We start from the raw sequence: 11,949 nt of genomic DNA, 5'->3' as shown, positions 1-11,949 counted from the left end.
TAGTCAATCAGCTAATCAGTGTCTCTCTCTCTCCTCTCTCTCTCTCTCTCTCTCTCTCTCTCCTCTTTCTCTCTCTCTCAATGGTTAAATGGTTACCAAAGATAAGTGCTTTGTAGCAGTGGAGAAGAAACAAGAGAAAGAATGTGCTACAAATACATTCATCTAAAATTCCAACAGTGGTTACATTTTACATAATAATGCTAAATAAGTCTTATTCTTTTCAGTCACTTTCAATTTTAGCTGGAAATAGCTTTCTTTTTTAATTGATTTTTTTTTTAGAGAGAGAAAGGGAGGGGGGAGAGTGAGAGGGAGAGGAGGGAAAGTCGTAGGGAGGGAAAGGGAGAGAGGGAGAGAAGGAGAGAGGGCTCTGTTGACTAATGAGTATGCCGACCACTGGTGTAGGTGATGACCCTCCAACAAACTGAACCACCTGGCCAGGGCTTATAAGTGCCAACGTGTACTTCTTAATCTCTTCATCTTTTTCACCCAGTACCCAACCCTCCTCCCATCTGGCAACCACCAATTTGTTCTCTGTATGTAAATCGCTTTCTTAAGGTATGTTTTAATCTGTAACCCTCTTCAAACACTTCTTTACAATTTTGGCACAAAGAAACATATAAATAAATGTAACTCTTCAAACTTTCCATTCTTAATCTAGTTTTCAGTTTAACCTTGAACAAAAAATTATATACCTCACAACATAAGTAAAAAGCAAAGTTAAAAACTGTGATCAACCCTGGCCTGTGTGACTAGTGGTTCTAGAGTAGGCTCTCATACCAAAGGGTCACAGGTTTGATTCCGGTCAAGGGCACATACATGGGTTGCAGGTTGGATCCCCAGGACGTTGCGGTGAGTGTGGGAGACAACCAATAGATGTGCCCCTCTACACATCCATGTTTCTCTCTCTCTCTTCCTCCCGCCCGCTCTTCTACTCTCTCTGAACAGCATTGGAAAAAATATTCTTGGGTAAGGATTAAAAAAAAATTGTTATCAGTCAGGTAATCCTAAATTTTACAAAAAGCCTGACAACATAATCCAACAGAACACCCATTACTAATATCCATAATAAAAATTAGGAAGAAAAAGCCTGTAACTCAAAAAGAGGGGGCAATTAACAACTTTGTGATCTTAATTTATATGAAAATTCAGGATTTTATCAGCTCCAAAATAATGGTAAGATCAACTAAAATGAAATAATAAATATATAAAATTTAAGATATAATCCCACAGAGCCAGCGTGGCTCAGTGGTTGAGCACTGACCTATGAACCAGGAAATCAAGGTTCGATTCCTGGTCAGGGCACATGCCCAGGTTGCAGGCTTGATCCCCCGTATGGGGCATGCAAGAGGCAGCTGACCAATGATTCTCTATCACATTGATGTTTCTATTTCTCCCTCTCCCTTCTCCCTTCCTCTCTGAAATCAATAAAAATGTGTTTTTAAAAAAGATATAACCAGCCCTAGCCGGTTTAGCTGGTGGCTAGAGCATTGGCCTGTAGACCAAAGGGTCCAGAGTTCAATTCTGGTCAAGGGCACTTTTGTTGCAAGGCTCCTCCCTGGCCCTGGCCCTGGCCCAGGCCCTGGTCGGGGTAACCAATTGATGTGTTTCTCTCACATCGATGTTTCTCTCTCTTCCACTCTCTCTAAAAGATCAAAGGAAAAATATCCTCAGGTAATAATTAACGAAAAAAAAAAACAACCCCCAAAAAACCCCCACAGGATATAACCCTCAATTTATTTATAAAATATTCTTATTCCATTTTAAAAATTGCATTTCATTTATAAACTCTGCAAGACATTTGCTTAGATACCACTTACCCTATAATAAAACCGGGGAATGGTCTTGTAGAATTCATTTGTGTTTTTTCTACCTCCTTTCCATTTTGAGTAGTATTTGGTAAATAAATCCATTTCTTCATCTTTTAATTCCTGTTCACTTTTTTTTTCTGTTAATTAAATAGATTCAGGGGGAAAGCATTTTTAAAATCAAATAATACTTTTCTCAGGTCATCTAGTATAGCCTAATTACAGTGCAAAAAAGGTCTTCACATTTGTGCTTAGACACTAAATATTTATATTAACTTTCTTGAAATACCAAGACTCACTATCTTCCACTGAAACAGCCTCTCCTACATCTTCACTCTCAGCTGCTCCCTCTACTTTTTTTAAATCACTATACTTGTTTCTTCCTCAAACCACTGCCTCTCCTATAGACCTATGGCATATTCCTAATTCATTCAATTAAAAATATTTATTGAGCACCTACTACATACTGAACCCTATACTAGTCACTGATGCTAGGGCGCTGAGAAAACAGGCACAGCCCTTGACCTCATGAAGTTTCAGCCTTGTAATCACTCTTCCTCCGAAAACCCTTTCCTCTGAAGCTCACATATCCAGATGCTGTTACTCTCCAACCTCTCCACCTGCCTGCTGCTGGCAGGGAGCTGTCATTTAGCCATTCCTCCACAATTGTCTGTGGACCATGATAACTGGTGCACAGGGCTCTTCACCTCAATGTCCTGCAATCAACAAGGAAGAGCAGACGTGGGTGACTCAACCTTGAAGGCTTTTGCTTTTACCTCTACTGTGTCACTCAGTTCTATGGCAAGACCACAGATCTTATCTGCTCTTCTAAAATTTTAAGCTCTCATGTACTCTCAAATAATTTTTCTCTCCTGGTTATTCAAAACCTCACTACCATAATACCTGCACTTTAGCCTCATTGAGGTCTCTAATTCTGTTATCTATTTTCTCAAAAGTTTATTTTCCTCTTCCTGGTCTCATTTCCTTCCCTTAAACTCCTCTTATGCCTGCATTTCTGACACATCTGCCATGTTAATTTTTACCCTTGGACCAATCTTAACATCTTGTTTACCAAGGCTTAATACCTTTGGAGAAAACTGTACAATTTTGGTCCCACAAATTTATTTCATGGTTACTAATTAGTAAGTCAGCTTTTCAAAACACCAGGACATATTTTATTTGCCCTTGATGTTCTCTTGCTGATTCCTCTTGTTGACCGACTGCTTCAAACTGTCATTACATTCCTCAAACCCCCTCTGTATTCACCATCAACAGATGACAATCTCTCCCAGTTCACAACAGAGCCTACTGCACATGGATACCCATAAACATCTAAATGAAGTGGGAGGGCAGGAAGGTATCACATCTTTCTTGCTGCCAGTTTTAAGGGAAGAGGTATCTCCTTTCTCATCCAAGGCTAACCTCTCATTTTACCCCAGTGCTTAATCTCAGCCTTTGTAATTCTCTGGTTGTCCCATCACTTCTTTCCTTCTTCCTCCCTCCCCCATTCAGTTACCTTCAATTCCGTCATCTTTACTGGCTTTTCTTTAATTTACAAACACACAGAGGTCTCTTCCATCTCCCCACCCCACAAAAGTCCTTCCTTTCTACCTACTACCACACATAACGCCTCCCTTTCTCATACACTTTTTCAAAAAGAAAGCCTACATTGGCATTCTCTGCTTTCGTATTTCTCATCCCTTTTTATGCAATCCTGCTTCTACTCTTATCACTCTACAGAAACCGTAGAGTTTCTTGCCAGGGCAACCAATGACCAAATTGCTTATTTTTTAAATTAAATTTATTGGGTTGACATTGTCCAATAAGTCATAGAGGTTTTAAGTGTTCATTTCTATGATACATAATCTGTATAATTATGTGCCCTGCACCCAAAGTCAAATCATCTTCCACCCCCATGGATTTGGCCCCTTTACCCTTCGCTACCTCTCCACTCTGTTGCTTCGTTTAATGGATACACCTGTCCTTGGTTTCTCTGTTAAATTTGATACTATTGAGTCTAACCTTTTCTTGGCTTTTATGAGACCATGCTGTTGATTCTCCTATTTTTTGGACATTTCTTCTTTTTTTAAATTTCTTCTTCCGCTATCATTTCAACTTTCATAGTGTAACTTCTAAGTCCCAAACCTATGTCACTCAGTGTTAAGTTGTTGGGAGAAGAGGAAGAAAAGGCAGACTGAGAAGGGATGATTGGTGAGGCAGGAGGAAAAATAAGAGTGTATGTCTCCTAGAAACCAAAAAAAAGAAAATATGTGTAGGATGAAGATATAAGAGGAACAGAGAAATAAGGCATAGCTGGAAGTGGAAGTTAAGAGTCTCTTTAAGGTGAGAGAAATACCACCATGTTAAGATGCTGCTGCGAATGACAGAAAGAAAAACGAAGAATGCTGGAGCGAGAGGACGTATCTTGAGTAGGCAAAAACGGGATCTAGCACACCCAGGAGAAAACAGTCTCAAACCGAAGTTGTACAGCCCATATGATTTGCTTATTTCATCATCTCATCCGATGCTAAAGTGTAAGTTCTACAAGAACCAGGGTTTTTGTGTGTTGCATTTACTGCTGTAGCTGGAACAGTAATTAGCACAGAACAGACATGCAATGGAGTGGGATTTAAGAACGAAGGGGAGGAGAAAGCACAAGTACAGGTAACTTTTTCAGTATGTTTTCCTATAAAGTGTGTAGAGAAATGTGGCTAAAGCTGGAGGGGACTATGAGATCAAATTACTTTTTTTAAGGTGAGGGATGTGACAGCATGTTTGTTGGAACTGATGGAAATGCTCCAGCAGAGAACGAACATATTACAAATAAGGGAGAAAATAAAAGAAAGGGACACGACCTAGTGCTGGAGTGGAGGGACTGTCTCAAACAGGGGCCTGACAGTTCCCCATTTTTAAGCAAAGTGGGTGCGGTGACGGACACCGTGGGAACAGGCGAGGGGCCTTGATTGCTTCTACTCAAACACACAGACCAGCTCAGCGGCTGAGGGTACGGAGCAGGAGGTGACAGTGGAAGGCTGGAGGGCTGGGAAGTGAGAAGGATTGCAGGAGAGTGAACAGTCTAGTGCAGTGGTTCTCAACCTTCCTAAGGCCGCAACCCTTTAATACAGTTCCTCATGTTGTGGTGACCCCCAACCATAAAATTATTTTCGTTGCTACTTCATAACTGTAATGTTGCTACTGTTATGAATCGTAATGTAAATATCTGATATGCAGGATGTATTTTCATTGTTACAAGTTGAACATAATTAAAGCATAATGATTAATCACAAAAACAGTATGTAATTATATATGTGTTTTCCGATGGTCTTAGGCAACCCCCGTGAAAGGGTCGTTCAGACCCCAAAGGGGTCGCGACCCACAGGTTGAGAACCGCTGCGTTAGTGGACAAGAATCAAAAGTGAGAGACAATGTGCCGGGTTCCGCTTTTTCTCCGGCACTTTCGGCTGCCCTGGGTGCAGGTGTAAACAGGAAAGAGTTTAAACAGGTTGGTGAACAAGCAAGAGTGAAGGATGGGGAAAGGGACAAAGAAAAATGGAGTATGACATTTAAATGGATAAGGAGGGAAGGGAAAGTGATAGTAAAACGGCGGTAGGACCCCAGAGTTGTTGGACCAGGGTTCTCATTCCTCCTCCATCTGGGAGCTCCCCGCCCGCACATCCTTCCTCGGGAAAGTGTGGGTGAACCTCCCTGATCTCTGAACCACAGTCCACTGGGCCGGCTTTCTCGGGCGAGTGTCCACAGCAGCGGGAAGCGCGGCCCCCCGCCGCCGCCCCTCCCATTCTGCCCCCGCCTCTAGGGGGTGAGGGCCGGGCTGTCTCTGCGGGCGGCCCTTCCCCTTCCTGGACTCACTGTTGGGACCGTTGTTGGGCGTCGCTAACCGCCGGCGAAGCACTTCTTTCCAGTCCATGACTGACTCCCGCGCAGCAGCTCCGGCATCTGCTAATCGCTACCCCCGCCACCACCAGCTCAGACATCAACCCGCCGCCAGCCTCCGAGAGGCTGCGAAGGCCGCTCGGCCACCATCTTGGACTCGGGCGGAAGTCGGCTGAGGAGGCGAAACGGGGAATGTGGTCACTGCGGAGAACGCGGCGGTCACACCAACAGCGGGGAAAGCTGGCGGGAGAAAAGGTGGAAAATTACGTCCTTAAGGCAGCTTCCCAATCGCACAGCGCCAGACTGTAAAGGCGCAGGATAGGGGAGCCCGTACTTTTAGTTTATCTTGGGCTTGGCGCGTATGCACCACGTGACTCAGGAGCCCTTTGGCGTTTCCGGGAAGCGTTTTCTCCACAATTTCTTCTTATTTGTTCCTTGAGGATATATGGAGGCCCTAAGGTTCCCCTAAATGTAGCAGACGCCTTGACCAGCCCCCGTAGGCCTCTCGGACACTAAAAGCTTCCAAGCCGCCTTTCTCTCGCCGCCAGGCCTGGCCCAGCTTAGCCACGCCCCCGTGGCGGGGCCGTCGCGGTGCATTGTGGTCCCGGTAGTTTCCGCCGCGGTTATGGTCGCGTTCAAAAAGCGTGCGCGCTGCGGTGAGTTGTTGAAGTGAAGTGGGTTTGTGATGGATCTGTGCGCTGTAGGCGGAGCCCTTGGTGGACCCCCCCCTCCCTTACCTGAGCTGTTGGCCTTCTCTCCCCCCGCCTCCCCAGCCCATTCCCTGGCCTGCGGTTTCGGGGGTCTGGGGACAGTTATGCGGAGCCCGGGCCCCTAGCCTGCTCTCGCCGCTGCCCTTGCTGCTGGTGGGGCTGGGCCTCTGGGCTCGACTTTATGCCTCCCCTTCAGCGAGGCAGCCATGGGATCCGATCCCGTTTCAAGGACGGTTGTGATCCCCATGAGTGAAACTGGGCTGCCCTCCTTGTGCTCTTTCCTCAGGTTCGCGGACTGTACCGTAACCGGCACCAGACATTGCTGCCCCGGTTCTGTGGACTGCGACAGAGATCGGATGCCCCCGGATCAACTTTTTTTTTTTTAAGGGAGAAAACTCATAAGACTTCATTGCGATTAAGTAGCCTCAAAAGCAGAGCCTTGGTTTTTCTGTGAGAAATTGAAAATCATCTTTTAAAAAGTTGCGCTTCAACTCGTCCCCTCACCCCCACCCCCCAATTCCTTAATTATGCGGTAGAAGTAGGGGCTTTCTTCACCATCTGCTGATCTCACTGCATAATGACTTTCTGTTTCACTGGCATTAGAAGCTTTCCAAAGCTTTGGAGAAACAACCCATACCTTGGAGTAGTAGGCCCAGGACACTCTTATAACTTTTTCTTTCTGAAAGACTGTTATGGCATCAGGAACCAACAGAAGTTGTTTTCTCTTAAAACAGTGTCTCCACAAAATACCAAAGCAATAAATCTGATTGCCAAGGCCAGATATCGCAGAAAAGATGAGGGAAGTAATAAAGATTCTTCTGAGTTCCCTCACCTTTTTGCAGCTGGAGCGGCTAAGAAGAGATCTCAAATGAATCCTCAGAGCCACGATCATGCCTTGCCACCGGAGAGAAACAGTATTCAGCTCCCAACACAACCTTTGAATTCAGAGCAGTGGGATAAACTTAAAGAAGATTTCAAAGGGAGAGCTAATTTTGAAGATTGGATCATTGCACGGATGATTACCTACAATAGCTCTATAGATGTGGCCAAATCTTTGCTGGCCTGGGTAGCTGCAAAAAACAATGGTATTGTAAGCTATAATTTGCTGGTCAAGTATTTGTGTCTTTGTGTCTTTCATAAGCAGACATCAGAAGTTTTTGATGTCTACGAAATCTTGAAAGCCAGATACAAGAGTTTAGAATCTTCGGCAAGCACTCTTCTCATCCGAGGCTTGATCCACTCAGACAGATGGAGAGAGGCCTTGGTGCTGTTAGAAGACATCAAAAAAGTCATAACCCCTTCAAAAAAGAATTATGGTGACTGTATCCAGGGAGCCCTCCTTCATCAAGATGTAAACACAGCTTGGAATCTGTTTCAGGAATTGTTAGATCATGATCTTATTCCCATGATGGAAACTTTAAAAGCCTTCTTTGATTTTGGAAAAGACATAGAAGATGATCAATATTCAAAGAAACTGCTAGACATTCTTTTGTATCTAAGAAATAATCAGCTATATCCTGGGGAATCATTTGCACACAGTATAAAAACATGGTTTGAGAGGTAATTTTGATTTTTCTTTTTCTGTATGTTTTTATTTTAATACAGTGGGGCCTTGACTTACGAGTTTAATTCGTTCCGTGACGGAGCTTGTAACTCAAATTACTTGTATGTCAAATCATAAAGTGAACGAGTGAGACAGGTGATGCTGGGCTGATGTTGTGGCGTTCACTGTGACGTTCGCTGCGCCAACTAGTGGTGGGGTATCTGAAGCTGGCTTGTAACCCGAATTTTAGCTTGCAACTCAAAGCAAAAAATTGGCCGAGAGACGGCTCGTATCTCGAAAAACTCGTTAGTCGGGACACTCGTAAGTCAAGGCCCCACTGTACCTATATAGCCGCCTTTTTTATTGGTTGCTGAGATTATTCAGATTATAGTATCTTTTCCATCTCTTATTAAGATTTGTTTCCCTTTAAGACAAAATTGTCTTTCTCTAAAAAAAGCAGCATAAACAAATTGTGTTAATCTCTACTCATCATATAAAAGGGAAATTATAGAGAATTTGTAGTTTTTATGTATTTTTCTATTTCGAAGGATCTGGCAAGATGTAAGTACTTATGAATAGCACTTGTGGTTGGAGTTTATAGCAAGAAAACGAGCTGTCTGGGTCGTATTAGTATTTTCAGAAGTTCTGAAACCTAGTGACTGGTATAATGTGTTCTGTTTAATCTATGCATTTTCATCACCTTGGATGGTTAGAGTGGAAGGGGAGATCCTGATCAAACCTGATATTGTAAGCATTAGCATGAAAAATCTTCATCCTTGCAGTGCATTTTAGATCTTTCTATCATTAAACTGCTCTCTCCAAAGCTCTTCAATGTCTTTCTTTTGCTTTTATTTAAGTTACTGGCTCCATGCCTATTTATCGCTTCAGTCTTTAACTTTCTCATTTCTTCACCATTAATTTGCTTCAGGCTATTTCCTCAAATTTTATTCCTTTTCTCTCATTTTTTTGTCCCCCCCCCCCGCCCACTTTTTCTACTATATATCATCAGTATATATATAGAGAGAGAAACATCCATGTGAGAGAGACAAATCAGTTGGGCTCCAGATCGAGCCTGCAACCAAGGTACCATAATCAAACCGTCAACCCTTCAGTCCAAGGGCTGACACTCTATCCACTGAGCCAAACTTACTAGGGCTGAATTATCTTATTTAATAAACTTATTGAATATCAACAGAGGCACTAGATTGTGAAAAATCTTTACAAGGATTTTAGATTTTAAGATTGGAGAGGGATTAAAATTGGAAACAAATATGTTTGGAGGCAATTATGGTTTAAATGAGAGATTATGAGATTCTGAATTAAGAACTGAAGAAGAGAAAGCAATGGAATTAATAGAATCATGGTGATATATGTAAGAGGAAAGAAGAAATGATAAGTTGAGCAAATAAGTATTTTGAATGCCACTAATTAGAATAGGCATAATTCTGGGGAGAGTATGCGGAGCCCAGGCCCCTAGCCTGCTCTCGCCGCTGCCCTTGCTGCTGGTGGGGCTGGGCCTCTGGGTCACGATTTTCGACTTCATGCCTCCCCTTCAGCGAGGCAGCCATGGGATCCGATCCCGTTTCAAGGATCCGATTCCCGTGAGTGAAACTGGGCGGCCCTCCTTGTGCTCTTTCCTGAGGATATTTTGTGACACAAGATCTTTTATGGCATTCTCAACTGGGAATGCAATACATGTCAGTTAAATAATAGTAGTAGCTTTGGCTAGTGTGGCTCAGTTGGTTGAGCGTTGTCTCATGTACCAAAAAGATTGCTGGTTTGATTCCTGGTCAGGGCACATGCCCACGTTGCGGGTTCCATCCCTGGTCGGGGTGAATACTTGAGGCAACCAATCGATGTTTCTCTCTCCCTCTCCCTTCTTCTCTCTCTAAAATAAATAAAAACAGATTTTAAAAAATAATGGTGATATAAGATAGTATAAGAGAAGAAATTACTCTTGAATCATGGGCAGGAACAATCTCTGGCAACTTTATGGAGAAGGTTAGAGTTGAGTTTAATTAAGAGGTTACACTATTAATATCAGCTGCTTTCTGTACAGGTCCTGTGAAGGTAGATTTAGACTTGAAGATGAGGGTCATGTGAGAGAAGTGAAGGGAAGAACGAGATCCAGAGTAGGGGAGGGGTACCATAAGCTTCTTAGCCTATTACAGTATATCAACCACTCTTCTAATTAAACCTTTCTAGGGAAATAGTCTGAACTTTTAAGAGCTTTTGCCTATCTAGTTTCTAAACTTTGGATTCAGTCGGAATCTTTTTTTTTTTTTATTAGTGTTCCTGGAGAACAATGGAAAGGACAATTTACCACAATCCAGAAAAAGTAAGGCCAATATTTTATTTTTAACTTGTTTGATTCAGGTTTAATAGGTTGTTTTGCTACTGTTTAAACCTTTTAATTCGTGAATGTCTTAGAGATAAAATAATTAAGAGTTAGAGTACCCAAGGCAAAAGCCATGTTTTGCATATGTGGTGCTCAAAGTGTTTTTCCTGTCGGTACTGTGAGCCTGTGTGAAAAGTCAGATATTTTCGCCTAGTTGTGTTTTAGGAATAACTTTTAAAACTTTATCTGGATGTCCAGCAGTCTACTCTTTTGTGTTTTCTGGCACACTAATGTGTGATATTACTACCAGGTGTACAAAAAAATCACATAATGCATGTGATGATCATAAAGCTTATATTCTTTTTTTAAAAGTTATCCTTCAATTTCCTCATGTCTTAGGAATATTCATTCTTTAAAAAGTCCTTTTCCAGGACACTACTTAACACAAACAATTGTAATTACAGTGGTCAATGCTTGGGCTGTGGGAAAACCATAGAGTCTATTCACTTGAGTCCAGAAGAGTATGAATTCCTCAAGAGAAAAATCCTGAGCGATGTGATAGATGGTGGTGACCAGTACAAAAAGACGACACCTCAGGTGAGTCTGGACCAGGTTTTATTGCATTCTTGGTGTATAGAGCAGGGGATGGCATTTTTTTCTCTAAAAGGATAGATAGTAAATACTTTCAGTTGTGTGGGTCATACAGTCCCTTTTGCAACTTTTCTACTCTGCTGTTGTAGTGAAAATAGTCATAGACAATACAGAAATGAATGAGCATGGCTGTGTTTCAGTAATAATTGTACGTACGAAAATGAGCAGTAGACTGGATTTTTTTTTAAATGCAAGGAGAAGCAGTGGACTGGATTTGGCTTGCTGGCCATAGTTGTCAGCCTTTAAGAGAGATTGCTTTAGAATTTCATGGAACAATTGGGTCAGACTATTATCCATCTATTGAAGTCAGTCCTATTTCATCTGGGCACAAGGTGCACTTAAGCCAAAAAGACGATGCTTAGTCTTTATCTAAGTGTTTCCAGAAAACTGTGTTCAGTAAATTCCCGTGAAAGTATTATGGTTTCTCACAACTTTTTTTTTAAAATATATTTTTTATTGATTTTTTACAGAGAGGAAGGGAGAGAGATAGAGAGTTAGAAACATCGATGAGAGAGAAACATCGATCAGCTGCCTCCAGCACATCTCCTACTGGGGATGTGCCCGTAACCCAGGTACATGCCCTTGACCGGAATTGAACCTGAGACCTTTCAGTCCGCAGGCCGACTCTCTATCCACTGAGCCAAACCGGTTTTGGCTCTCACAACTTTTTTAGTCAAGAGAGTTTAAGATAACAAAATTATCTTCCAAGTTTTCTTTTTTCTTTTTATAATTCACAATATTATTAGGCTAGAGTCTCTTCCTTCTTCTGTAGGAGGGCAGAGCAAGAAATCAGAGCATTTCAACAGCACAAGCTCAAGTCTCCCCATTCAGTTCAGACTATGGCTTGGATCCCAACCTTGCCACTTGCTCAGCTGTTACTTCACATCTCTTAAACCTCAGCTTCCTCATCGGTACAATAGGGGTACTATTAAGCCTGCCTCCTGGGGTGGCTGTGAAGGTTAAATGAAGTAATGCTGCGTAAAGCCCCAGAGATGAGGGGTGTTGTTGTTG

The 11,949-nt window shown here is 42.5% G+C and overlaps 2 protein-coding genes across 3 annotated transcripts in view; one reads left to right on the top strand and one right to left on the bottom strand.

Annotated features, from left to right (window-relative positions):
• PPP2R3C (protein phosphatase 2 regulatory subunit B'', gamma) overlaps positions 1–6,117 on the bottom strand; it is a 29,744-nt gene extending 23,627 nt beyond the window's left edge. The window contains exons 1-3 of one of the 2 annotated variants that reach the window (XM_015561316.1): positions 6,031–6,117; positions 5,673–5,936; positions 1,818–1,945 (exon numbers count right to left, since the gene is read on the bottom strand). In XM_015561316.1, coding sequence (XP_015416802.1) covers positions 1,818–1,945; positions 5,673–5,730 — 186 coding nt within the window. In that variant the 5' untranslated portion in view covers positions 5,731–5,936; positions 6,031–6,117. Of the gene's footprint in view, positions 1–1,817; positions 1,946–5,672 lie in introns of both variants that reach the window. The other variant, XM_006759708.2, reaches the window with a different exon arrangement.
• Positions 6,118–6,259: 142 nt separating this feature from the next.
• The window catches only part of KIAA0391 (KIAA0391 ortholog), a 143,272-nt gene continuing 137,582 nt past the window's right edge, over positions 6,260–11,949 (top strand). The window contains exons 1-4 of the mRNA XM_006759702.2: positions 6,260–6,352; positions 6,693–7,966; positions 10,240–10,287; positions 10,752–10,884. Of these exons, the coding sequence (XP_006759765.1) occupies positions 6,984–7,966; positions 10,240–10,287; positions 10,752–10,884 (1,164 nt within the window). The 5' untranslated portion in view covers positions 6,260–6,352; positions 6,693–6,983. The remainder of the gene's footprint in view (positions 6,353–6,692; positions 7,967–10,239; positions 10,288–10,751; positions 10,885–11,949) is intronic.

The sequence above is a fragment of the Myotis davidii genome, unplaced genomic scaffold, assembly GCF_000327345.1.
Source record: "Myotis davidii unplaced genomic scaffold, ASM32734v1 scaffold176, whole genome shotgun sequence".
NCBI lineage: Eukaryota > Metazoa > Chordata > Mammalia > Chiroptera > Vespertilionidae > Myotis > Myotis davidii.
Note: the sequence above shows the minus strand (reverse complement) of the source record. Positions and strands in the feature narration are given on the sequence as shown.